The following is a 26,101-nucleotide window of genomic DNA, read 5'->3' on the forward strand; positions in this document are numbered from 1 at the left end:
TTAGCTGACTGAAAAGTGACAGTAATGAACACAGCATTTTAAATCTCGGTGCTGAGAAAAAAAAACACTCAGCACGAAAAAGATGCTCAGTGCTCGGCACACTCCTGGCATTTTACAAAACGTGATGCTCCCATTGGGAACAATTGAAAAAATATGCTAACCGCAGGGGATAATGCTTTGATGGACACGCGGCTTAACAAGGCCCTGACAAAAACTTTCTTTCTATTAGGGCTGTGCAAAAAATCGAATACGATTTTTATGCGCATCTCTTCAGTAAAGACGCTCCTGTAATTAGTAGTCATCTCCAGCACGTGCGTTCAGATCAGGGTTGCCAGGTTTTCACAACAAATCCTGCCCAGTTGCTTCTCAAAACTAGTCCAAAACTAGCCCAATCGCGTTTCCAGGAGGTTCCCCGATAAAAATTGCATCCCGGGGTTAAAATATACGTTTTTGGCAGGGTTGCCTTGGTAAAATTCACATTTTAGGGGCTAAATATCACGTTATTGGTATTGGGGTCGCTTTAACCTGCGGACATGAAAAACAACCACAGACTTGGCAACACTGGTTCAGGTGGAGTGGCATTTACTACACAGAGCCGTAGTCCACCGACAAGTTACACAAAATCGCTTTCAAAATCGACAAAGAATCGCCTGCGATTTTAAAATCGATTTTGTGTAGATTGTCAGTGAATTACGGCTCTGTGTAGTAAATGCCAACCAGTGTTGCCAAGTCTGCAGTTGTTTTTCATGTCCGCGGGTTGAAGCGACCCAAGTACCAATAACGTGATATTTAGCCCCTAGAATGTGAATATTACCAGGGCAACCCTGCCAAAAACGTATATTTTTAACCCCGGGATGCAATTTTTATCGGGGAACCTCCTGGAAACGCGATTGGGCTAGTTTTGGACTAGTTTTGAGAAGCAACTGGGCAGGATTTGTTGTGAAAACCTGGCAACCCTGATCTTAACGCACGTGCTGGAGATATATTACTAATCACAGGAGCGTCTTTACTGAAGAGATGCGCATGAAAATCGTATTCGATTTTTTGCACAGCCCTACTTTCTATGCAAATCGGTTTTGAAAATGACCAATATGATAACCATAAAAATGCTTAATATCGGTGCCGATAATCGGTCAACCCCAACCCAAGTGTGCCACACTGATAACAAAAACAAGATACCTTCAAATGTAAAGTGTCATGAAGGGATTTCTGGGAATGTCAGTACAGTTTTTGACTGTAATTTATATGTTGATTTGTCCTTTTTATTACTTTTAAAAACAATACATTTTTACTGTAAAATTACATGAAATTTCCAGTTAGATCTTTTATAGTTTTTCCCTATAGCCTATATAGTACAGTTAACTGTTAACCTATTAACAGTTTTTTCATAGCATTTTTACAATAATTTATAGTTAAAATGACAAAAAAAATTTTACAGTGCACATTAAAGAACATCAAACCACACTTATTGCTTGAATTTCATAATACAATTGACAGAATACATAAGCTGAGAGTTTCCAATCAAAAGCAACAAAGCTTACTGCAATTGTTGGATAGCATGCTAGAAGTTCTGTTCACGCATCAGCTAAAAACATAGACTAAGAGATTGATCTTGGGATTTAAAAAATCAATATCATATCATCAAAATCAGGATAGAGAAATCAACATTGTCAACCCAGCTCCAGTGTCCACACAGTTAACATGTTTACCTGTTGTAGCTTATCCACTAAACTGTTTTAGTCATTGATTTTGCATTTGTTTACAAACCTTATGAGTACTCTCACAAAGTACTGCATTCACCCAAGAACACTGACTCCCCAACAATATAATAACTAGAACGCATTAGTGGTTCGACCGCTATACCGATATATATACAGGTCCTTCTCAAAAAATTTGCATATTGTGAAAAAGTTCATTATTTTCCATAATGTAATGATAAAAATTAAACTTTCATATATTTTAGATTCATTGCACACCAACTGAAATATTTCAGGTCTTTTGTTGTTTTAATACTGATGATTTTGGCATACAGCTCATGAAAACCCAAAATTCCTATCTCAAAAAATTAGCATATTTCATCCGACCAATAAAAGAAAAGTGTTTTTTTAATACAAAAAAAGTCAACCTTCAAATAATTATGTTCAGTTATGCACTCAATACTTGGTCGTGGAATCCTTTTGCAGAAATGACTGCTTCAATGCGGCGTGGCATGGAGGCAATCAGCCTGTGGCACTGCTGAGGTGTTATGGAGGCCCAGGATGCTTCGATAGCGGCCTTAAGCTCATCCAGAGTGTTGGGTCTTGCGTCTCTCAACTTTCTCTTCACAATATCCCACAGATTCTCTATGGGGTTCAGGTCAGGAGAGTTGGCAGGCCAATTGAGCACAGTAATACCATGGTCAGTAAACCATTTACCAGTGGTTTTGGCACTGTGAGCAGGTGCCAGCTCGTGCTGAAAAACGAAATCTTCATCTCCATAAAGCTTTTCAGCAGATGGAAGCATGAAGCTGCTCCAAAATCTCCCGATAGCTAGCTGCATTGACCCTGCCCTTGATAAAACACAGTGGACCAACACCAGCAGCTGACATGGCACCCCAGACCATCACTGACTGTGGGTACTTGACACTGGACTTCAGGCATTTTGGCATTTCCTTCTCCCCAGTCTTCCTCCAGACTCTGGCACCTTGATTTCCGAATGACATGCAAAATTTGCTTTCATCCGAAAAAAGTACTTTGGACCACTGAGCAACAGTCCAGTGCTGTTTCTCTGTAGCCCAGGTCAGGCGCTTCTGCCGCTGTTTCTGGTTCAAAAGCACACGCCTGTGCACGGTGGCTCTGGATGTTTCTACTTCAGACTCAGTCCACTGCTTCCGCAGGTCCCCCAAGGTCTGGAATCAGTCCTTCTCCACAATCTTCCTCAGGGTCCGGTCACCTCTTCTCGTTGTGCAGCGTTTTTTGCCACACTTTTTCCTTCCCACAGACTTCCCACTGAGGTGCCTTGATACAGCACTCTGGGAACAGCCTATTCATTCAGAAATTTCTTTCTGTGTCTTACCCTCTCGCTTGAGGGTGTCAATGATGGCCTTCTGGACAGAAGTCAGGTCGGCAGTCTTACCCATGATTGCGGTTTTGAGTAATGAACCAGGCTGGGAGTTTTTAAAAGCCTCAGGAATCTTTTGCAGGTGTTTAGAGTTAATTAGTTGATTCAGATGATTAGGTTAATAGCTCGTTTAGAGAAACCTTTTCATGATATGCTAATTTTTTGAGATAGGAATTTTGGGTTTTCATGAGCTGTATGCCAAAATCATCAGTATTAAAACAATAAAAAGACCTGAAATTTTCAGTTGGTGTGCAATGAATCTAAAATATATGAAAGTTTAATTTTTATCATTACATTATGGAAAATAATGAACTTTTTCACAATATGCTAATTTTTTGAGAAGGACCTGTATATATATACCGATTTTATTTTTTGTATTTTTTAATTTTATTTGATTTGGTTTGATTTACTTGTCTTTTTTGCATTCAAATTTGCCTGAGTGATTAATAACACATTTTTCTGTAGTGTGACAAACTCAGAACACATATTTAATATTGCTTTACGCGGACTTTAAAGTACATTATGATTACAGCAACAGAAAGAACCAACAGAACTAAAGCTTAAGGTGTCCAACCTTAATCTTGAATTCCAGAAGGTCTACAATCAAACCTGCCTCTAGCATGAACTCCTGTTTTGGCATGTCACGTCACATGCCAAGTTTCAACAAAGAAGCAATTCTGAAGGTGCATGCTAGAGGGCACAACATACCCTCACAGGGACACATACAGGGTCTTTCCAAGAATTTGGGGGTAATAACTAAATCTTTTGAGGAAACTAGAGCTTACAAAAACAAACCAGAAACTGAGGTTTATATATTGGTGCACTGCGATTACAGGCTTTAAAAAGAAAGAGGACTTACTAAAAGACAAGTCCAGACTAATAAGGCTACATTTGAATTGCATTACATTTACATTCTAAAGCTGAGATATCAAAGAAATTCTTGTAAATTCAAATATGTAAAGCATGAAAGATTATATATTTTTGAAATGTTGAAATGTTCAAGGTGTGGGGTACATTAGAGCTGATGAGTCAAAAGAAGAGGCACCACAGACAGGTTTGACCAGTCTCTGTTTCTCTCTCTCTCTCACACACACATGCATGCATTCACGCACGCACGCACACCGTTAGACACAGGCTAGGCCTTACTGCGCAATAGTTAAAAGAGTTAAAAACACTTCTATTTGTTGCAAATTGGGGTCATTATCAAGTATAGCAGTCAACATTTGAAGTAGATCAAACAAGTTCAAAGTCCTAAGACAAGAATGCATCTTGGTTTTAGGTTTTAGGACAACCTTGATGAAAGGTTTTGATCCACTTCAAATGTTGACAAGTGTAATATTATTCCATCTTATGTTCAGTCACATCAGTCAAAATGTTTCACAAAATTATTATAATATAAATATTATATTAACTTCACATATAAGCATTGCTTTTTTTCCATTTCCATTAACTGACATTAAATTTTATTAAATTTATTAAACAAATGACATTACGTATTTACATTTTATACTTATATCTTTTTTTTTTAGGCTGGCAAATCTGACAAATTATTAACATGACAAATTTTGAAAACATTTTAAAAGAACTATTTCCGAAGAAAGGCAAGCAATTGCCAAAATCATAATTTTACTAATTTGTTTAAAAAGAGCAATAACCTTATTTATGCTGCATTTTGAAAACATGAAACTATAGCAGCATATTAACATCATTTAATTACACTAATTTAATACTTGTATACTAAAGTGGTAAATGTTTGGACTGTATTATGAGTTACTTTACAGCTTTGAAAACTAGTAAAAACCTTGTCAAAACATGGATCTTGTAAAAAGCTGTGTGGAAAACCTCCCTTTGGGGTCTAAAGCCCTGGAAAGATATATGTCAGGTATCAGATAACCCCTCCAGCACTCCAGTGACTGCGTATAGAGGTAATCTCATGCTAAAACCCTGCGATGTAACAAGATTAAAACAACCAGTAACCAAAACAATACAGTCAATAAAACATTCAGAGAACGAAGAGAGTTACACACGGGAGTAGATCATGCCTAGAAAGCAGATTTGGAGAACCTCTGTAGAGTGCTGTTATACTGCCTAGCTGTAAAACTCACTCTCTGGACAGAGTCATGGATCATCAAAAAGAATTACAGCATATAACCAAGTCTTTATGGCACATATGGTGCTTTTATTATTGCAGAAAACTCCCTCTGGAGAAACCTTGAGTTTAATATCTTTTCAGTGCATCCCTTCTTTAGCTTTTCAGTCCTCAGAATAAACCTTTAACCACTAGTCTACAAAGAGTTTTTTTTCTAGCTGGAATAAAATGATCATACTTAATTGCCACCAAAAACACTATCTATGGGGTGGGGGGGGGGGTTAATTACAGGTAATGAATGGCATGAGCTATGTGTTTAATACTAGACGTTTGTATGCATATACACTACTGGTCAACATTTTAGGTTCAATAATCAACACTGATTTAGGTTTTTTTTTTTAAGAAAAATAATGGTGCGTTCAAGTCCTCCTGGGAATTTCGTACGTACGAGGAGGAACTCGTGCTGACGACGTGAGGTGCGTTCAAGTCAGTTTCGTCGGAACAAGATGGCGCTGTACCTTCTTTTAATGAATAGCAAGAAATTACAGCAAGGTTTAATAACTCTGCTTATAGAAAAATGCTAAACGGAGAGATAAAAAAAATGTTAAAGCCATGTGCAATGTTGCGAATCAAACCATTTCTCGTCTAAAGGTGCACAAATGTTAGGATTTTTAGTTGTAATTCATTTACTTGCTGCTTATAACAAGATTAATGATGATCATGATAAATGACAGTTTATAGACTAGTAAACATTGAAATTCAATTAAAATGTACCGTCAACTACAGACCTTGCATCCATTGATTCCGCCATGTTATTCACTGACACGCCCCCAACTCGTACAGATCGGGGCTTAAAGAAAATCCCGAGCTCCCCACTGGTATTTACGATATTGTGGTGGCGTTCATGTGCATTCAACTCGTAAATACGATCGATACGAGAAGACTTGAACGCACCATAAGTCTCATGCGTCACAATGCTGCAATTAAGTCTACTTAACAAATTAAAAACAGTATTATTTTGAAATATTATTAAAATATAAAATAACTGTTTTCTATTTGTTGTAACATTTTAACACTGCACAAGTCAATATTAATATTTGCAGGCTATAATAATTTATGATAATAACTTAGCATCAAGTCAGCATATTAGAATGGTTTCTGAAGAATCATTTGACACTGAAGACTGAAGTAATGAGACTAAAAACTTTTTACTTTTAAAATATATTACAATAAAAAAATTGTTATTTGAAATTGTAATAATATTTCACAACAATACAGTTTTACAGTATTTTTGATCAAACAAATGCATCCTGACTTATTATAGATGTTTCTTTCAAAAAACATTACAAATTCATCGTAGTATTCAAAACTTTTGACACACATACAAAATCGCAATCGCAATTTTTTATCGCAAACTAAATACATTTTTAAAAAGTTAAATATGTGCACAGGCCAGTATGTGTTTATAATGTACAGTCAGACCCGTATGAATGGAATGTTACAGAGGTTCGTAAAGCGTCTGTGCGTGCACGTGACAACTGAAGCCTGGTTTATGACAGGATGTGTCCTACTCTGAGGGTTTTTGAGACCCAAAATGTAAAGGGGGTTCTCACCGGACAGACATTTGACTCGGTTCTAAATTAAGCAGACTATGCTCACTCTACGAAATGTTTTAACAGTCCTATGTAAAATAACGCTGAGCATTAGTCGTAAGCAGTGTTTTAACCAGCAGCAAAAGTGGGCGGTACCTGCATTATATGGTTTATATTATACATGGTTTATGTCCATGTATAATATTTAATAATATTAACATTTGTAGCCTAATATATTAATACACACACACTCACAGTTATATTTTACAAACAAAACTTTTGATTTTAATAGTGAATTAGTAAATGTTGAAATTAATATTAACTAAGATTAATAAATGCTATAGAAGTAGGCTATTGTTTATTCTTAATTCATGTTAACTAATGAAACCTAATGTAAATTGTTTCCAAAATATTGTTCAAATTGTTACTGCCTTTAGTTATTATTTTGGAATAACTATAAAAATGCATAAAAATATCTATGACGACATGTATAATTAGGTCTAGTATTAAAAATATTAAATAAAATAAAAAATAATAAAGTATAAAGTATGAATAAAGTAAAAAATAGAATTATATTTGTTCTCTTTTTTATGTTATATTTAACCAGGAAAATGTGACAACATTAAGTATAACAGTATAAGTATACACATACAAATGTCAGATATTAAGAATATTAAAGAAGCAAAAGACAAAGCCGTCATTACTGAAGGCGCGTTACTGCACGTGCTCAGGCTTATCAGCGGAATGAGGCGTTGTCGCGTGCAGAATAATTTCGCTGTGTTGTGGCAGTCTGAAATGCAAACTATACATGAAACTATATGACGAATACTGAAATGAAAACTATATGCCCACTGGCTATTTACGTGAGCGCCAATAAACTTCCTCGACAAATTCAGAATTTCAGTAAAGTGGTGAAACAGTTAAAGAGAGAGTGAGAGAGAGAGTGTGTGTGTGTGTGTGTGTGTGTGTGTGTGTGTGTGTGTGTGTGTGTGAGAGAGAGAGAGAGAGAGAGAGAGAGAGAGAGAGAGAGAGAGAGAGAGAGAGAGAGAGAGAGAGAGAGAGAGAGAGAGAGAGAGAGAGACAGTTGAATTTGAAGTTGGCATACGTGACAGGCTTGACAACTGAAGTGGAGGTTTGAGTCTTTTGCAGACTCCTATTTAACTCACTAGCTTTTCAGACTTCATGAGCGTTTAAATCCAATGTCACGTGTTCTTAACAACTGCCAAATTGTTTAAAAACCCAGATCCCGGTAACATCATTTAAATCTTCATACTTACAGAACCGCCAGCAACCTAACGTTGCCCTGAACAACAACAAGCCCAATGATTTTTACGTAGCGTTTGCAGCAAAATGCAACTTGTGTGTACAGGCACTCGATGCCATGTATTCACCAGCTCTGATCGAAGGTACACACTCACCGATCACCTCCTGCAGCTCGTAGTCATCCTTGTTGATGGACCAGGGTTGGGAGGGTTGGGAGCTCTGGTCCTCCGACATGTCTCAGGATTGCGTACCTTTATTTAGACCCTGCCGAATCCAAGCACTAGAGTTGGGTGCTTATAGAAAACAACGTGTAACTGTTACTGTAATCCGCAAAGCAGTAGCATTCCAGCTCCTCTCCGCGATTATCTTCAACAGTCTTTCTGTCATTCCCAAACTTTGCCACTAGCGCCAGTAGCCCCGCCCACCACATTCCTTCACATGACGGACGCGCCAGTCGGCCATCTTGAGTGTGGAATTACCACTGATCTATATATAATGACTATATTATATTATTTTATATTATAAATTAGTTATATTATATTATGTTCTATATTATAGATCAGTGGTAATTACCCTCATCTAGCTCTAGCTTTGTAACCGTGGATTCCGCCGAAATATCATAGTTACTAGTTAATATTACTCTAATAAATTTGTGATATTTAGTCATATGATTTTGCAATATTAACAATAAATGTGGTAATACGATTTATTTAGTAGAAAATTATATATGAAAAAATAAATCGAAAGGCTAAGAAAAAAAAACAACCAACATATATAAATAAAAAACACACATACACTCACTCAACAAACATTTCAATAACTCAATAAAAATCAACAAAACACCCATAGTCCAAACAAACGTTTATTTTATTTTATTTTGAAAATGCATTGTGGCCAGTGGCCTTATTGTTACGGCTTATTATACTGCCATCTCGTGGCATGAACAGTACATTGACCATTCTTCAAAAAGTATTCCTAAACGGTAGAGGACTTTTACAAGTCAAGCCTAAGAATTTAATATTTTCTTCTTTTACCGGTTAAATTCACAGAGTGCATGACATTATGGAAATACAGCGCTACTCATAATTAGAGTTTCATGGTGTCGACCTGAAAACACTTAACACATTAAACACATTTTTTAACTATCCTTTGATATTTTCATAATATTTCTGTACATTCATTATAGAATGTGAAACAACCCAATAAACCCACGGAGACCGTATACTAATGCAGGTCACTTCCTGGAGGATGATGTCATCAGGCAACTGCCTTGAGTTAAAGGGATATTACAGAAGAGTAGAATGGAAAGTAAAATTGAAAACGCGGGAAAATTCTATTTAATGAGGATCAACTGCAACAATATTCTCAAGAATACTTTAATAAAGTCCATGATAGATGTGCACTGCACCCAGGGACATGACAAAAACTAAACTGAATTTTATTATTTGATTAAAAAAATTGAGACATTATAAATACTGTGCTTCACTGTCATTGGTTCAGTAGCAACTCAGAAGTCACTCTATTCATAGTATCAACCCCACAGTCTGTACAATCAATAACCAAACATGTTTGAGAAAAAAGCATATAATGTATGCTGTAAATCTTGTAACTGTCTCTCACACACACACACACACACATACTGTACACACTTCTATCTTAAAATCTGCAAGGTTTGCAGCAGAGGTTACGACTGGTTTGTTTTTCTAATGAGCTTCACAAGGCTTTTTTTTTTTCTTTTTTTCAAAATAATTTTTCCCTGCTTCAGTAGAAAGTGTCCACTAACAGGAAGTGTGGTAAACGTGGCAACCTGCTCTTAATACACAAAATGAGATATGAATACGTTTTTGAGTAATCATTAATACTATATGTATAGCAGCCAGTATATCTGTATGTACAATGCTGTAAAACATGTGAACGCAATATAAAAGTTCTGTTGTTTTCATATAAAACAAAGTCTGATCTAACAGCTGATGATCATGTACCGTCAAAGAAAGATTAAGGTACTGAAGATGTAAAAACATGGTTAACCAACCACAACAGTGTGGCCAAGATAAAGATCTGTAAATCTCTATTACGCTGCTACCTAAAAATGTTGAGTAACACAATGTTCAAACATAACATACACAAATATATTTTATATCACAAAACACTTCCAGTATGAAAGACATATTAAAACATCAGAGCAAAAGTGTTTCTTAAGAGCCCATACTACTACATACATCACTTCAAAAAGCTTAGCGATAGCAAATCAGAGATAAAATGAAATAGCTGATGCAATTTCAGATTTCACATACAAAAACACCAAAATAAACACACTTCTGCACAATGCGAACAAGACAAGAAACTAAATGAACAACCGTTTGTAGGGATTTGCTTTGGAAACTGAGCAAGCTTCTGATTAAGGCAGACGTATCTGTCGTAATTACCACAAAAAGTACCTTTCTTGAAATGTTCATGAGCTGGACTCACTACTGAGTCTGAGAAACTCTCCCAAGCAAGCAAAGATCACTCGAGGTATTTTCCCTTCATCCTCCAGAGAATAGCTTTACCCAGTGATAACTGCACAGTAAACCTGTAACAGTGTCTATAGAAAAGATCAGGGCAGAGAAAGCGCCTTGGCCAGCCGGGTCCAGAACCAGACCTGTGTGGAGGGTCTGGTGTAATCACAGATGGTCAGAAAACGGAGAATGCTGGGAAAAGGCTTCTCCATGGTTTTGTAGACAACAGGGATTAGACATTTAGAGTGAGTTCCTGCAGCAGAGACAAAAGTCAAAAATTACAGAGTTTCTGCGTTGCTTTTATAGCTGCATTATCCTTTAGTTTTAATGACATGAAATGCATACTTTAGCACAGTTTAGCACAGATAGGCTATATCACAACTGGAGAGTTCAATGACTGAAATATAGCTCCAAGCAATCTTTAAGAAAACAATGGATGTGCTTTTAAGCAGGTACATTTAGGAGGACTATTTCAAAACCGTTGCAAGAGACAGACTTCCTGCTGCCAGGTGGCACTATGACAGTTACCCACAATAGTAATGTCACTGTGATCAGCCTGCATGACCAAACATACAGCTCAAGTTTGCTCTAAATCACTTGAAAATGTATTGCCTTACCATGGAAAAAACAATATAATTGTTCAATGCAGATATATACTATATAGCAATTCTTAATTGCTTAACTGTTTAACCGTCACCAAAAGTAAACTATACAGTATTATCGCACACCTCTGTATATTAAGATTGGATATATAAGCATTTTCAAGTTTCAACCCATACAGTATACTCACTAAAAAAATATATATATTTTTTTGGATGGTTTACATCATAGTAAAATATAAACTATATTTTTGCCTAACTATGAAAGTGCAGTCATTCCAAAAGGATTCTGCTTGACTGGGAGTTTCATGTAAGGGTGAAAAAGTTACAGATTTTGTTTGTTTAGTTGGTCATGTGAACTTGGCTTGAAAGTGTCTGTTGTGTGAGTTTTGCTTTATACATAGCTACACTATTGACAATAGACAATGGATCTTTTTAGCTTATAAAGTTTTGCTAATGTGATTGCACCTTTAGGCATAAACATATTATAAATTTTAACATGATTTTATGTAAAGCTGCTTTGGAACAATGTATAAAATTGACTTGGCTTTTGGTTTCAAATTTCTGGTTTAAGCATGTTAAGTTGACAAAAATCAATAGGGCCCTCGAACAGTGCTTTGGCCCTAATAAGCTAGTAATAAAAATGGCAATGCAACTCAAATAAGTGTTAAGAAAAATGTTGTACCTGGGCAAAGGCTGAGTGCGAACTTGGTCTGAAAGTCACATGCATCACTGTCCAGATAGTCATCAGAAATGACTACCACCATCCTCTTGCACCTAAAGGGCAAAAAAAAAAAAGATTGCAACTGACCACAAACACTTAAAGATTTGAAACAATTCATAAAGAATTTATAAATGTATAAAATGCATATATTAATAATAATAACTAGGAATGCACAGATATAAAAAATACCAAAAGCAGATTTTTAAAATAATTATTTTATGACTGACACACAATAAATGGCTGATATTACTGTTATAGACTACTTTGTTTAAACAAATTAAAAATCAAAGAAATGACACCACAGCAACAGTATGTACACGATAAAGAACAGATATTCATTTTTATATTTGCTAAATATTACAACCAAAATGTGTTTTTAAATTATTATCATTATATTTTTTAAAGATTAACTTTAAGTGAGCATTGGATGATAAATAACCCTAAACCAACTTGCCTTTTCTCTATGAGCTCACTGGCGATGGTCCACACGCACGTGCCAGGAAGGACGTCTCGGTCAAAGACACACAGCTTCAGGTTGTATTTAGTCTGTTCCAACTCTTTGATCATCTCATGCACAAACTGGAAGTCACTCTTACAATAGCAGATGAAAGCATCAAAGGTCTCCGGTGTCAGTCCTGTCCAGTGCAGACAGTGATTAGTTTGGTCATCTGCTACTCCACAGTGCATTCAGACCGAACAGGGCCAACTCACCTTGTGGATCATCATACAGTGTGATGCCTTCTCGCTCCTGTGTGCGCGGCCCACAGCTGTCCACCACTGGAACCTGGACAGGCTTCCGCTGTTGTCTTTCCAAATACTTCCTGCAGTCATCATCTGTGCACATACACCAAAATAATGAGAGCCATTTCATTTGTGTTTTTATTTCCTCAGAATTAGTCATTCTTTTCTCAATCATGCTCTTTGGAGATTTTTTTTCCCCTTCTTTTTTAAGGATAAAGTTTAATTTCAATAAACAGACAACTTTTGTTTAAGTGAGTGGACAAGAATTGCAATCATACGTGTGGGTGACTCTGTTAAATAAAACACTTAATTCTGTTCTGTTATTTCTATTATACATTCTATTATCTATTATTGTTCTGTTCTGTTATTTTCCTTTCTGTTAAATTGTCCTTTCCTCTTTTTAAGTTGATATTTTTTAGCTGACATGAAAAACAATACTAATATTGATAATAATGTGACTATATAGCATTTAAATTAATTCATTTTAATTATCTAAAGTATATTAATAAAACATTAATATATGTTTTTAGTATTCATTTATCACATATAGTATAATATAAAATCTTGTTGACATACCTATCATATCTTTGAGGTCAGATATAACATCTTTCCTTTCAGCTTTTTTTAAAATCGACAGCAAATTTTCTACTGTTGCCTCTGGACGAGTTTCCCACTCCTTTAACACCTTTTCAAAGGGATACTCTCTGTTCTCGAAGTTTTTGATCTCCAGGTAGGTGAAGTCCATCATTTCGGCGACTGTCCTCCAGTCTGCTGCCACTGCGTTTGTTGGATTCAAATACAGCCCCAGTTTCTTTCGAAAACTACAGTTTAAAGCTGTTATTGGAATCGCTTCATAGTCTATACTTGATTTTGATGCCATATTTGTGGCAAAATCTGAATTATAAAAACTAAAGTTATTAATCTCCGCGTTTAACTCGTGAAGAGACAAAAGTTAAATATTTTAAGATGTCATTTTCCGACGCTAGCGATAAACTGAAGGAAATAAAAAAATAAATTAAAAAAATCACGAGCTGTAGCATGCTAGTACGCAGTACAGTACAATAAACAACTACATGAAGATTGAGGAAATGTTCGCAAAAAACGTGGGTCAGAGAAATGACGAAATACACGATCATATGGGATCGACTGTTTCTGGACCGGTGTTAAGACTCTGTGCGTCCTGGAGAAATTAATCAAACACTGATCTCAGATCTGCTTCCAAAGCACAGCGAGCAACACCAAATAAGGGCAATTTCCGCTGCGATTACACTAGGATTAAGTTGACTTTGGAGGAAACATGTTCAAAATGGTCTCTTTTACAGAAGCGTTTTGGTTCAGTGTGTAGAATATTATACAATATTTCTCTAATTATGTTTACAGCAGTATCAGCCTTCAGTTTAATTTATACTGAAGCAATTATTTTTATATAAAATATTAACACCTTGTCCACCAAAAGTCACTGGTCTGACCAACAAACAGGAAGCAATTTTATTGACGAGATACATGTATTTTGACTTATTTTTAAAATGATCAGATGGGGTAACCCCAAGAAAAGTCCTTGATATTTACGTCTCATAAATATGCATTAAAGTTTGAGGGGGTAAAAAGGTTGTTTTTTGCTTTTTTTTTACCATTTGTTTGTACTAGTAATGACAGCGTTCTCAGCACACAGCTGTCTTTTACAGCGTTTTCCCTCACTTTTTAAAACCAAACTGAAACAGACGGCACTTCTCACTTCCTCTTTCTGAATAAATGAAGAAAATATTCCTTATGTGTGCACTATTCAAAGTTTTTCGTCATATCATCACCTTTTCATGTGACGAGTGAAAACTCACAAAAAAAATACAAATAATAATAACATATATATATATATATATATATATATATATATATATATATATATATATATATATATATATATATATATAATTAAATAAATAAAATCCCAGTCCTTTTATTTTTAAGTATAAAAACCTTAGAAAAAAACAACTTTTCATCATACTTGACTACACCAGGATTTATTAAGATCACCAAAAATACAATATTGTATTCAACACAATATATACAAATACATGAAAATCAGAGTTACAGTTAATAAAAACGTCTTCAGAATGTGAGCTGCGGTTCCTGTGTGAAAACGGTTTCAGAAAGGGCAACACAAAACCCACTATTTTTCATTTCCCCTTCCTCATTCCACTGCTTAACCCGTGGCCTAAACAGATGCCTCACGTCTATTTGTGATGCCCAGCAGCAGAAAAAGCACTTTTCCACGACACCTCCTCCTCAGAGACTCTTATTCTTGGAGAAGTAGAAGTCAGTGCCTCTGTCTTTGTGTTGTCTTGGTGTGTATGATGAGCCCTTCCTTCCTTTTGCTGGTGGACCCGACTGAAAAGATAAATTAGATTGTGTAATTTGTTTAAAAGCAAGCTCATCTTTGTCCCTAATATTCAATAACGTTAAGTTGCTAATAACCTTACAGATTTGTTGTTGATGTAGCGACTCCACTCGGGCGCTGTGATGACAGGGGAAGGGTATGTTTCGTTGAGCGAAACCTGGGCGTGCGAGAGTGCAGAGTTGCTGAGGGTCCAGGGGGTGTGAACATCCCCACCTTTAATTCCTCGAAGCTCTGGAACCCACTGTCGCACATAGTCCCCCCACAGATACATCACAAAATATGCTTTATCATCCTGCAGTAATCTCTCAGACGCATCAGAAGTATGTGTAACTTCCTGTTCCACTTTCACTTTGTGTGAGCAAAGTGGAAAACACCAGGATATGCCTTTACGAATATGATTCACATAGGTTTAGGCACTAAAAGCAGCTTTTAATTTATTATTAATGGTCATTTTAATTATTGAAACATCCGTTTAATTTGGTGATATATTACCATATTCAAGAGTTGGTGATTGATTTGTTTATTTAGATTATTTTAACCATCCTAAAACAATGGTTTCATTTTTGTTTATGCCTCCCTTTTCAATTTTAGTGTTTTATGATTTGTTATTTCTTTGTATTTTTTTATTTTACTGTTTAAATTATGGTTATTTAATGACATGTTCCACTGTGGCAACTTAAAACCTGCTCACTTAAGTAACAATAAAGAGTATTTAAAAGTGGAAAATACCAGGATGTGCCTTTATGAATATGATTCACATAAGCTTAGGAACCAAAAGCAGCTGTTTAAGCACTTTTAAAACTGTAATTTATTTATTTACTTATTTATTTTACTAAAGCCTGTTAATTATTACTAACCTGCTAAATTATTTAATTTGTTTTATTTATTACAATTTATGTTGGTTAAAACAATGGTTTGATATTTTGGGTTGCTTTTCCAATTTAAGTGTTCCATGCATTATTTAATGTCGTGATCCATTGTGACAACTTACCCCTTAGTACTGTACGCATTGCTATTGGAGCAGGTTGTCATAAAAGTCCAAGTTTATCCTTTTGTTTTAAGAATACAAATAACTAATATTACTTTTCAAAATGATAAAGATACAACTTACGTTATTGTCATAGTCCAGTCCTTGTTTGATCATATTAAACTTCCGGTTTTCTCGTGGGTCATTTCCTATTCCAGCACTATAGAGCCAGTTTCCATAGTTGCTGCAGACGTCATGGTCCACCTGACACCAAAGAAAGACAATAGCGCATCAAACTGCAGCAAAAAGCAGAGAGCATCAACCCACTCCATCACACATAGCAAAGGTTTCCTACCAGTAAATACTCAAACCACTCAGCGCCCAGTCTCCAGTCTAAGCCCAAGTCTTTGGTCAAAAAGCTGGCCACATTTTGACGTCCTCTGTTGGACATGAATCCTGTCAGTGCAAGCTCCCTCATGTTCGCATCTACAAACGGCACCCCAGTTCTCCCCTCTGAACAGCAAGCCAAAAATATTTCACTTTTAATTCAGAAAAAAATCGATTGAAATGTGGTTGATTGATAAAAAGACTAGCAAATTCTAAAAGTCACATTACCCTTCCATGCATTGAACAATGTCATATCTGTCTTCCAGGACACATGCTTGTCTTGCAGACCTTCAGATAAATGAAGGAAGAAACAATCATTTAAACATTTCATTTGCTGATATTAGAATTTAACTGAGCACTTTTAAATCTGTTTTACTGTATTATAAAGACTGAAATTTGTAAAGAAAATAAGTAATCAGTGAATTTACATGTTTTGCCCTCCACATACACTACAGTTTGAATTTTTTTTATTTGCAAGAAATTATAACTTTTATTCAGCAAGGATGCATTAAATTAATAGTAAAGACATTTATAATAGTTTTTATATAATAAAATGATCAGAGTTTCAACAAAAAGCAGCACAGTATTAATCAACATTGATAATATTCATAATAAGAAATATTTTGTGAGCACCAAATCAGCATATTAGAATGATTTCTGATGGATCGTGTAGAAATAATCCAGACTTACCATTCATATGAAATACTCTGTTTCCATATTTTAAACCCACAAACTTGAAGTAATCTCTCCACAGAAGTTCAAATATGACCCTGGTGAAGAAACGTTTCATGTGCATATAAAATGCTGCATATAAAACACTGACATAAGTTAATTTTATTTGAAAACATATTCCTTAACATGTTACTCACCAGTATGTGCTTTGGTTGGCGGTTCGTTCGGCCTCATACTTCTTAATCTGCTCATAGATGTACCTGGGTGATATGCAGCCCAACGCAAGCCTGAAGGAGGAGGATCAAAACAAATGACGGCTCAGAATTAGTTTGTGCTTTGCTCATACATTATGAAAACATCATTTTGAGGGCTCACCATGGAGAAAATTTTGTGGAATAGTCAACTCCGAGCATGCCATTCCGGGTCTCCTTATAAGTTGCAACAGCATTCTGTGAGAAAACAAGAGCATTAAATAACCCTCTCGCATTGATTAAAGGAGTAGTTCATCCAAAAATAAAACTGGCTGATTTTACTCACCCTCTGGTCATCCAAGATTAGAACAGATCTGGACATTACATAACCTACTCACCAGTGGATCCTCTGCAGTGAATGGGTGCCGTCAGAATGGGAGTCCAAACAGCTGATAAAAACATCACAATAATCCACATGAATCCAGTCGTTTGGCTTCTAGCCAAAATATGAGTCCATAATCCATAGCATCACTTCACCTCCTGTTGTCCTCTCACTTCAAAATCCACAAACATACTTGTACTTGTTTAGAACTGAGGCCTATTTTTGCTTGTAAACAGAGTTTGATCTGTGCATATTTCTCTCCTGATTCTGACAAGATGAACTTGAAAAAAATATATATATATATAGATCAAGGACTCGTATTTTAGCCAGAAGCGACGGTTTGAAGTTCAACGAAAACTTCTTAATGATGGATTTGTTTATCACAAAACACAGCTTTTCGCTTCACAAGATGTTAATTGATACACTGGAGTCGAGTGGAACACTTGTGGATTATTGTGATGTTTTTATCAGCCATTTGGAGTCTCATTTTGACGGCACCCATTCACTACAGAGGATTTATTGGTGTGCAAATGATGTAATGCTAAATCTCTCCAAATCTCTTTGGATGAAGAAACAAACTCATCTACATCTTGGATGTCCTGAGGGTGAGTAAACTTTGAGTAAACAAATCTGAATTTAAGGCTCATTTTTAGAAAACTGGAAGAAGAGGCCTCACTGTATCCCAAAAGTAATGTTTCAGCCTAGCAAGAGCCTCAGTCTCTCCACCGCGGCATGGGAAGGCCGAGCGGCAGTCCTCCACTGGCTCTGAAACCACAGACAGGAAATAGATCATGATTATTCCTCACTGCTTATCTAAATATTTCTCTGAGAACTGTACAGTCATCTGAGAGGAAATCTCAGCACAGTTCATGTAATATTGCTATATTAAGAAAGAGGAAATACGAGTAACTGATTCAGCCTGGAGTTTTTCACCATCTTACTCACTGTGTCGTGTTTTGTATCTTGAGATACTCTAAATACAGTACAATTATGTAAATCAAGGTACCTGTCTGTCCCAGGCCTTCAAATGTCGGCATGGTGCCCTCCTCCAGTCCAAGGGGAAAAGATTTAACCTGCTCCGGGGTGGAAAGGACAGGTCGCACTCTGCCCTGTCCTTCAACTACTTTCCTAAACTGGGTGTAAATATCAGGTAACCTGACAAAAACAGCAAAAATTAGAAGCATAAACAGGAAATTCAGCCACACAAATATTGTGCTGATCCCACATTGATTTGAAACTGAAACTGCAATTACTAATCAGATCCTAAAAAAACAGGAAGTTACAGCAGCAGTGGACTTGCAAAATATTAAAAAAGAAACAAACAAAAACTAATAAACTTGAAAAAAATGATCAAAACTTAAAATGAAAACTGACAATATAAAAAATATGCTATTTCAAAATATTCAAATACACTATAATATTATATAAATAATAGTATAATAACACTGCAGCACTGGTCCTACCCTCTAATGTGACTGAATGGCAGATCGTCTCTGTGGTAAAGTGTGGAACCCCAGAAAGTCTGAACTTTGACTTTGTTTTGGCAGCAGATGTCCTTTAGCTTCTTCTCCACTGACTTTTCCTCTGACGCCACCTTCAGGAAACAGACAGAAAGTGTCAGACTGCACTTTACGTCCCCAGCTTTCAGGACTTTGTGACCACAGAGCCTGTATGATCAGTGATGGCTGTTAATGGCTCTGAAACGCACCTCCTCGTGAAAAGCCACAGCTGTGACTGAACCCAGCTGCTGAATCAAATCACTAACAACATCCTCCGGCTTCCCTTGTCTCACCAACAGTGTGCTGCACAAAGGCGTGTAAATACATATTAATCATATAACAACAGTATGTGGACAGAAAACACATTCTGGGTGTAATGAAATTCCCACCTGCCCCGTTTCTTCAGTGTGGCCCTCAGGTCTTTCACACTGTCCAGGAGGAAACGTAAACGGAATGGACCAGTCTTAGGAAAGTTAAAGTGATAGGTGCCCTGGTAATGCCGCGGGTCGAAGCAGTAGAGGGGGATTATGTGATCGGCATTCCTTTGAGCCCAATGAAACACCTGGATGAATGAGGTAAAACAAAACCGGTTCGTCATGTTTGTCTAATAGGTCCAACAAAGCTGAACTTGTCGAAGCAAGCACTGCAGTTCATTTGCCCAGTTCACTTACTAACTGACAGATTAAAGGTTTGCTATGTGTTATATACCTACATGCATACATAATATTGTATGTAAACACAATCATGCCATAAAAGTACTTTTACATTGAATAAATATAATTCAAATATTAGATATAATTTAATATTTAAGAAATGCAATTTCCATTGTTGTATTAAAGCTTTCCACTTAATTAATTTGTATTTGTAATAATTTATTATATTTACTTAGTTTTAAATGTTATTGCCAAAGAGAGAATGAGAGATATACTATATAAATATATTAAATTATTACAAAAATAATAATAATAATAATAATTAATTAAAGACAGCATTAAAAATAAGGCTGAATGTAAAATATAAAAAGTATGGCCTGGTTTCACAGACAGGGCTTAGACTAAGCCAAGATAAGGCCATAGTTAATTGGACATTTAAGTAATTTTTTATAAATGTGACTTAGTAAAAACATTACTAGTGTCCCTCTTGAGACAAAACAAAGGCATTGATATATTTTAAGTTCAGTGCAAGTTTCTTTCAGTTGAAACAGCTCAGAATAACTAACATTTTAGTCTGGGGCTAAATTTAAGCCTTGTCTGTAAAACCGGGGAGATATATATATATATGCAAATTAAGTCCTCCATTCAAGCGCTAGCGTGTGGCCACGCCCCTTGTGACGATTACCGACAAACCACCCAGATTTTGCTTCATATGGACATAATGTTTTGCAACTCAAACTGGTTAATAGAACTCCTTTTATTTTTCCCAAGTGCTCTGTTTTATGGTTAAAAAATATTATTAGTGAGAGAATCATTGCAACTTGTTAAATCTCGAGCAGCGTTTCATGTAATAACGTTTAAGCATTTTGATTTAGGAGCGAGTGTGTTTTGCTTGAGAAACAGACTGTACGCTTCTTTGTTCCTGTGACATTTACAGTAACGTTACCTCGTTATCATGCAGACGCAGGTCGTTCCTCAGCAGACATATGACCGTACGAGAAGCGGACATCCTGGAAATAGGTCTTTTAAGAAGTCTCAAGCGGTCGTGTTTACGTTGAGCAGACAGACAAACCAGCGGTGGAAGACTGGAAGCGTCTCAGGGCATGTTTAGGTAACTTAGGGTTGCCAGGTTTTCACAGAAAAACCCGCGCAATTGCAACTCTAAACTTGCCCAATTGCTTTTCAGAGGGGACTCCCGGTAAAAATCGCGTTCCGGTGGGGTAAAAACAACGTTTTTTCGGCGGGGTTCCTCTAATAAAAGTCCAGGGGCTAAAAATCACGTTATTGGAGTCGCTTCAACCCGCGGATATGGAAAAACATCCCGCGGAAATAAGTGTTAAAGTAGCCAAATTCCGCGTGAACACCGCGGACTTGGCAACACTGGTGAGGTTACCAAACATGCAGTCTGAAAGCGCATGTGCCCTTCTTACTAAACTTGCTCTGTCAATGAACTATTCAAACAATGACGTAAATGTATTTAGACTAAGCTACAGTTAAACATGAACAGGAACGTTTTACACGATATAACAACTATCTCACTTATAACAAATAACGATTATTTAATATGAAAAAGTACAATAAAGTTAGTTAGGTTCAAAGTAAAACAACAGATAATGTTCATAGACTTGGCTGTCAGATTTGGTAAAAATCGTTTTGAGAACTGAAGCTCAATTAATTGCCAAAATGACTCCAGTATCATTTGTTAGCAGATGTAACATGGTTTGATATCTTGTATCTAATGGAATAAAATAGCCTACGTTTGAAATTCATATTAGTTATTTAAAGTGTATTAATGTGTTATTTAACCAATATAAGCTTAATCATGTAGGCCAATTTAAAAAATGTTCTTTTTATATATATATATATATATATATAATTTAAAAATTATCCAAAAGATGAAAATCTGTATATCCATATGATAAGTTATTATATCACAATGCATTTGCTACTGAAAGGTTCATAACATTACAATTTTTCATGTTAAAAACCAAATCACACAGAATAAGCACAGAAGCTGGTTTTAGACAATAAATTTATTTATTCAAATGTACAAAATCACTGATAAATGTTTCCAGGCTTTTTCATCAAGGCAGCACAGAATGCTTCATTCTTAGCCCCTCAAAAACCAGCGTGGTTTGTTCACCCTCAGCTGAGATCATCTGAAACCCAGACCTCTCCACAATCAGAACAATAATGATATACTGTGACTAAGGTACTTTGAATATAATGAAACATTATGACAGCTCGGTACAGTATGTATTTACAATGCAATCCTCTTCAGTAAAAGATCTTCAGCAAATGTCCTTAACAGCATCAATGCGAGATACCGAAACCATCAGAAGGACATCAGAAAACACATTCCACCGCTAAAAATGTTTTTAAAATGACTGACCTCTCAGAATAAGGGCATCAGAGAAGGCACTAATTGCAACATGAATTGCTGCTGGTGTATTTCTTTTCGAATTCAGAACAAAAAACAGCAATCACAGAATCAAGTGTTTAAAGTTTAGCATTTACATTTGGACAAGATGAAAAAAAATGTAATTTAAGACTATGTATGTTTAAAGGAATAGTTAATCCAAAAATGTCATCCAAGGTCAACCAAGATGTAGATGAATTTGTTTCCTCATCAGAACAGATTTGGAGAAATTTTGCATTACATCAGTGGATACTCTGAGAGTCCAAAACTTATTAACTATGGATTTGTTTATTACAAATATTAAACACAGCTGTTTTTCTCTGCACTGTAATCGTGTGAATTACTTCTGGATTAATGTGACGTTTTTATCAGCTGTTTGAACTTTCATTCTGACGGCACCCATTCACTGCAGAGGATCCATTGTGAGCAAGTGATGTAATGCTAACTTTCTCCAAATCTGTTCATATGAAGAATCAAATTCAGATGGTCTTAGGGTGAGTAAATTCAGCAAATTTTCATTTTTGAGTGAACTATTGCTTTAATTTTTTTGTGAAACTGTGTTTATTTTCATAATGATAAGGAAAACATCTGCATATCAGCGAAGGATAGTTTGAGTCAACAAAACAAAGAAACTCACCATATAGGATACAATTCAAGACACCGAACAGTTCTGAAGTGACCAAATTCATAATTCAATCATCTCACTCTTTGGTTGTATTCGACTGAGTGAAGAGTACAAGAATGCTAACACACCAGCCGTAGTAGTCTTCTCTGAAATATTGCTTTGACACTTTAGGGTAATTTTTATAATAATACAAAAAAGTTTGGTACTGTCATTCCAAACGTGAATTTAAAAAAATGTATAAAAATATCTCAGCTGATTATCCTATGTGCTCTATGCATGAGTCCAAGAGTGCAATGGGAACGTATTTACAGTGATTATCTCTGGGTAAAGAGTGCTTTAACTAAAACGTTACATAATATAAAAAAAAGACGTGTTTATACAGTCTTCATTAGCTAAAAAGACATGAAAAAATGACACATTTCTCTGTCTCATACCACTTTGGTGGTTGCATATGTCTTACTCTGTGTCATTCTTATTTGGTTAGATTCTAACCATCAAACACCGTAATCTTAACAAAAAATTACTCAAATGAGTATTGTACAGTACATATATCATTATAATTGCTCCATGAGGTCTTTTCTATGTACTTTCAATGACACTCAGGATTGGACCCAGGGATAGAGAGGTACATGAGCCTTAATCAAAATCAACTCTCTTTTATAACCAAATGAATTCCGTTAAACAAAAGACCACCTTAAAATGACACTCTAATACATTTGTGCCAAACACAGAGCATATGTGATATGTCCAGCAACCCCTGTTGTATCGCATCAGAGCGCTTGGGCTGGTTTCAAGTGCATCAGGGGATCAGATAAAGCTGGCAGTAATGCATGTAAACTAAGCTATTGTAATCAGCATTGTTTGGGCAGTGACACTTTATGTGCCATTCTGTGCTGACTGCATTGTATCAATCCCTAGCCAAAGGCTCTGTCCCAAATGGCAATGCGTCCATTCTAAAGAAAAGGAAAAAATCTTTAAAAATGTACTTTATAAAACTGTGGACATTTATAGTAATGAATGTTATGGTTTAAAAAAAAAAAAAAAACACGTAAAAAAATGGCAATAAAAATGTCATGCGGTGTAACCATCAAGTAAAAAAAAAAAAATCCGTACGTTAAATATACATTGAGTGTACACATCTTTATCATTTTTTTAATATTTGTGATTAATGTGAGCTCATTTTTGTGCTGTGATTTTTGCAAGGTTAAGAAATACCATAAATTAATAAATCTGAAATATTAAGGTTTTCAGAAGTCACACCACATGACATTTTGAAAGTATTTATTATTTTTAACCATTAATAATTCTATATTATGGCAAACTACTTAAGTTGATATTGTTGTTTTCCCAAAATCGGTTTATGTCACCAACCCACTCTCAGCTCTTACTGCCCTTTAAAAGTTTATACAGTTTGTTACAAGGAATGTTGGGTAATAGTGTGCCCAATAAGTTTTTAAATATGTCATATATATTTATAGTGCTATAATTTGTGTTATATTACCTTGACAGTAAATTACAAAATAATAATTAACACTGCTGACATTTGACATCATACTTTCTTCTGACTGCTATAATTCATCTCTCCATTTTATTTTTCCTCTTTTGGAAAGTCATGGATTTTTTCTTTTGCTTTTGGAGCTAATGGGAATGCAGTTTAAAAGTTTACCCAACTATGATGACTTCTGCTCCTGAGAGCCCTGAAAATATAAAAAGGGTCTATTTAGCTCATGAAATGACGTTCTGAAGTCAAGTGCATCATTTGGGACAGGGCTCTGACTCTGATTAACAATACGGGAAGCGCTATCAGCGTCCATGATATTTGTCGAGCTGCGTTAGGGAGATTCACGTTTGTTCTTAGTTGGCTGCTTGGTGGGTTTCTCCGGACCCTAGAAGGCAGAGTGGTGATGGTCCGCGGGCAGGTGTGTGGTTTTCCCTGGGGATTCCAGAGACATCCGAGATCTGTAGGATTAGAAGCTGCCCTGGACAAAAGGGTGGCTGAGAAGCTCCTCGGCAGTGGGCCGCCATTTCTCTTCCAAAAAGATCTGGTGCAGGAAGTCCCTGCATGCGTCAGACACACTCTCGGGCAGGTTTGGCTTAGTCGGCTGGGTTGCGATCTTGAAAATGGCTGCCATTGCTTCATATTCAGCCCACGGGGGCTTCTGGGTAAGCATCTCTACAACCGTGCAGGCAACACTCCTGAGGAGAGAGAGGGTTATTCTAGTTAACTGAAACTCAATGAAATAGTATCTCAATGATACTAAAATACATCAAATGCAACAGATCTCACCAAATATCTGCTTTGCGTCCGTAGCCTTCTCCATTAATGACTTCCGGGCTCATCCAGTAGGGGGTGCCGGTGACCGATTTGATTCCCGTGCCGGACATGCAGATGGTCTGAATGCGCTTGCTAGCCCCAAAATCTCCCAGCTTCACATTTCCAGAGGAGTCTCTCAAAATGTTAGCGCCTGTGAGGAAACACGTGTAGATTGAGTTACACCAGTCGAGATGTTTGTCTGACCAACGATGACAACTGCATCAAATTATAAGCTGCCTATGGCTGATGGCGTTTGAAGCTCGAGACTAACTCTTTCCTCCCACACTTCTAGTCGGAGTGATTTTCTGTTGCTTTAGCCGTGTTGCCTGTGAGATTTGTGCTTGTTTGAGTAGTGAGTAATTCCCGCCAGCCACAAGATTTCCACACCCTGGAAGTCTGACTGTACTGTGAATGGAAAATTAAGAGCGAACACACCAAGGCTCCTTCCTTGCAGCACGTACTTATTGTGGATATTTCCAATAGAGGATCTTCGTTTTGTTATGGGAATGACAGAAACTGTATTGGTCATGTGTGCCTTGATAAAACTATGAATGTAAATGTATCAGATGACAGTTTTGCAAACGTATGTTGCTGGAACATTACTTGAACGTTTCTAAAAAAAAAAACAATTTACAATTACTATAAATTCTTGTTCTACCAAATTTAAACATTTTTTTGTTCATTTTGAACACTACATAATCTATAATAATCACTGTAAAAAAAATGATAAATTCTACAAAAATAAAAAATACATTTCTATTGTAAAAAAATCCACAATAAATTGTTTAACATTGCATTATACGTAATTTAACAGTAAAAACTATTAAATATCTTATAAATTACAGTAAAAGTCCCTGTGTGATGCATATATATATAAATAGATTTTTTTTTTTTTCAATTTTAATTATGTTTCTTATGTATAATATTATGATGGGTATGAACTGTCATTTAAGGGAAGTCGTGGCCTAATGGTTAGAGAGTCGGACTCCCAA

The 26,101-nt window shown here is 36.1% G+C and overlaps 4 protein-coding genes across 7 annotated transcripts in view; all 4 read right to left on the reverse strand.

The window, feature by feature from the left end:
- oxsr1b (oxidative stress responsive kinase 1b) overlaps nucleotides 1-8,460 on the reverse strand; it is a 47,985-nt gene extending 39,525 nt beyond the window's left edge. Inside the window, exon 1 of one of the 2 annotated variants that reach the window (XM_042752377.1) lies at nucleotides 8,199-8,460. In XM_042752377.1, coding sequence (XP_042608311.1) covers nucleotides 8,199-8,277 — 79 coding nt within the window. In that variant the 5' untranslated portion in view covers nucleotides 8,278-8,460. The remainder of the gene's footprint in view (nucleotides 1-8,198) is intronic. The other variant, XM_042752378.1, reaches the window with a different exon arrangement.
- Nucleotides 8,461-9,357: 897 nt separating this feature from the next.
- On the reverse strand, nucleotides 9,358-13,726 carry LOC109049860 (MYD88 innate immune signal transduction adaptor). Its single transcript, XM_019067529.2, has 5 exons — nucleotides 13,182-13,726; nucleotides 12,576-12,698; nucleotides 12,319-12,499; nucleotides 11,826-11,917; nucleotides 9,358-10,794 (listed from the first exon to the last, which is right to left on the reverse strand). The coding sequence occupies exons 1-5, from the start codon at nucleotides 13,483-13,485 to the stop codon at nucleotides 10,640-10,642; spliced, it is 855 nt and encodes a 284-aa protein (XP_018923074.1). The 5' UTR covers nucleotides 13,486-13,726; the 3' UTR covers nucleotides 9,358-10,639.
- An 875-nt stretch (nucleotides 13,727-14,601) lies between these two features.
- Nucleotides 14,602-21,040, reverse strand: LOC109050256 (cryptochrome DASH). 2 transcript variants are annotated; one of them, XM_042752094.1, is made up of 14 exons: nucleotides 20,698-21,040; nucleotides 19,488-19,660; nucleotides 19,308-19,401; nucleotides 19,063-19,193; nucleotides 18,606-18,754; nucleotides 18,276-18,364; nucleotides 17,402-17,475; nucleotides 17,224-17,313; nucleotides 17,045-17,124; nucleotides 16,583-16,642; nucleotides 16,323-16,480; nucleotides 16,112-16,231; nucleotides 15,078-15,259; nucleotides 14,602-14,990 (listed from the first exon to the last, which is right to left on the reverse strand). In XM_042752094.1, exons 1-14 carry the CDS (start codon nucleotides 20,758-20,760, stop codon nucleotides 14,837-14,839), a joined length of 1,617 nt encoding a protein of 538 aa, XP_042608028.1. In that variant the 5' UTR covers nucleotides 20,761-21,040; the 3' UTR covers nucleotides 14,602-14,836. The 2 variants fall into 2 exon arrangements, with proteins under 2 accessions (XP_042608028.1, XP_042608029.1); XM_042752095.1 differs by having other exon boundaries at nucleotides 15,083-15,259; nucleotides 20,698-21,030.
- Nucleotides 21,041-21,766: 726 nt separating this feature from the next.
- LOC109049848 (mitogen-activated protein kinase kinase kinase 3-like) overlaps nucleotides 21,767-26,101 on the reverse strand; it is a 59,739-nt gene continuing 55,404 nt past the window's right edge. For both annotated transcript variants that reach the window (XM_042752411.1, XM_042752412.1), the window contains 2 exons: nucleotides 25,083-25,260; nucleotides 21,767-24,991 (listed from right to left, as the gene is read on the reverse strand). In XM_042752411.1, coding sequence (XP_042608345.1) covers nucleotides 24,763-24,991; nucleotides 25,083-25,260 — 407 coding nt within the window. In that variant the 3' untranslated portion in view covers nucleotides 21,767-24,762. The remainder of the gene's footprint in view (nucleotides 24,992-25,082; nucleotides 25,261-26,101) is intronic.

This window comes from Cyprinus carpio, chromosome B24 (genome assembly GCF_018340385.1).
Source record: "Cyprinus carpio isolate SPL01 chromosome B24, ASM1834038v1, whole genome shotgun sequence".
In the NCBI taxonomy this organism is placed as follows: Eukaryota; Metazoa; Chordata; class Actinopteri; order Cypriniformes; family Cyprinidae; genus Cyprinus; species Cyprinus carpio.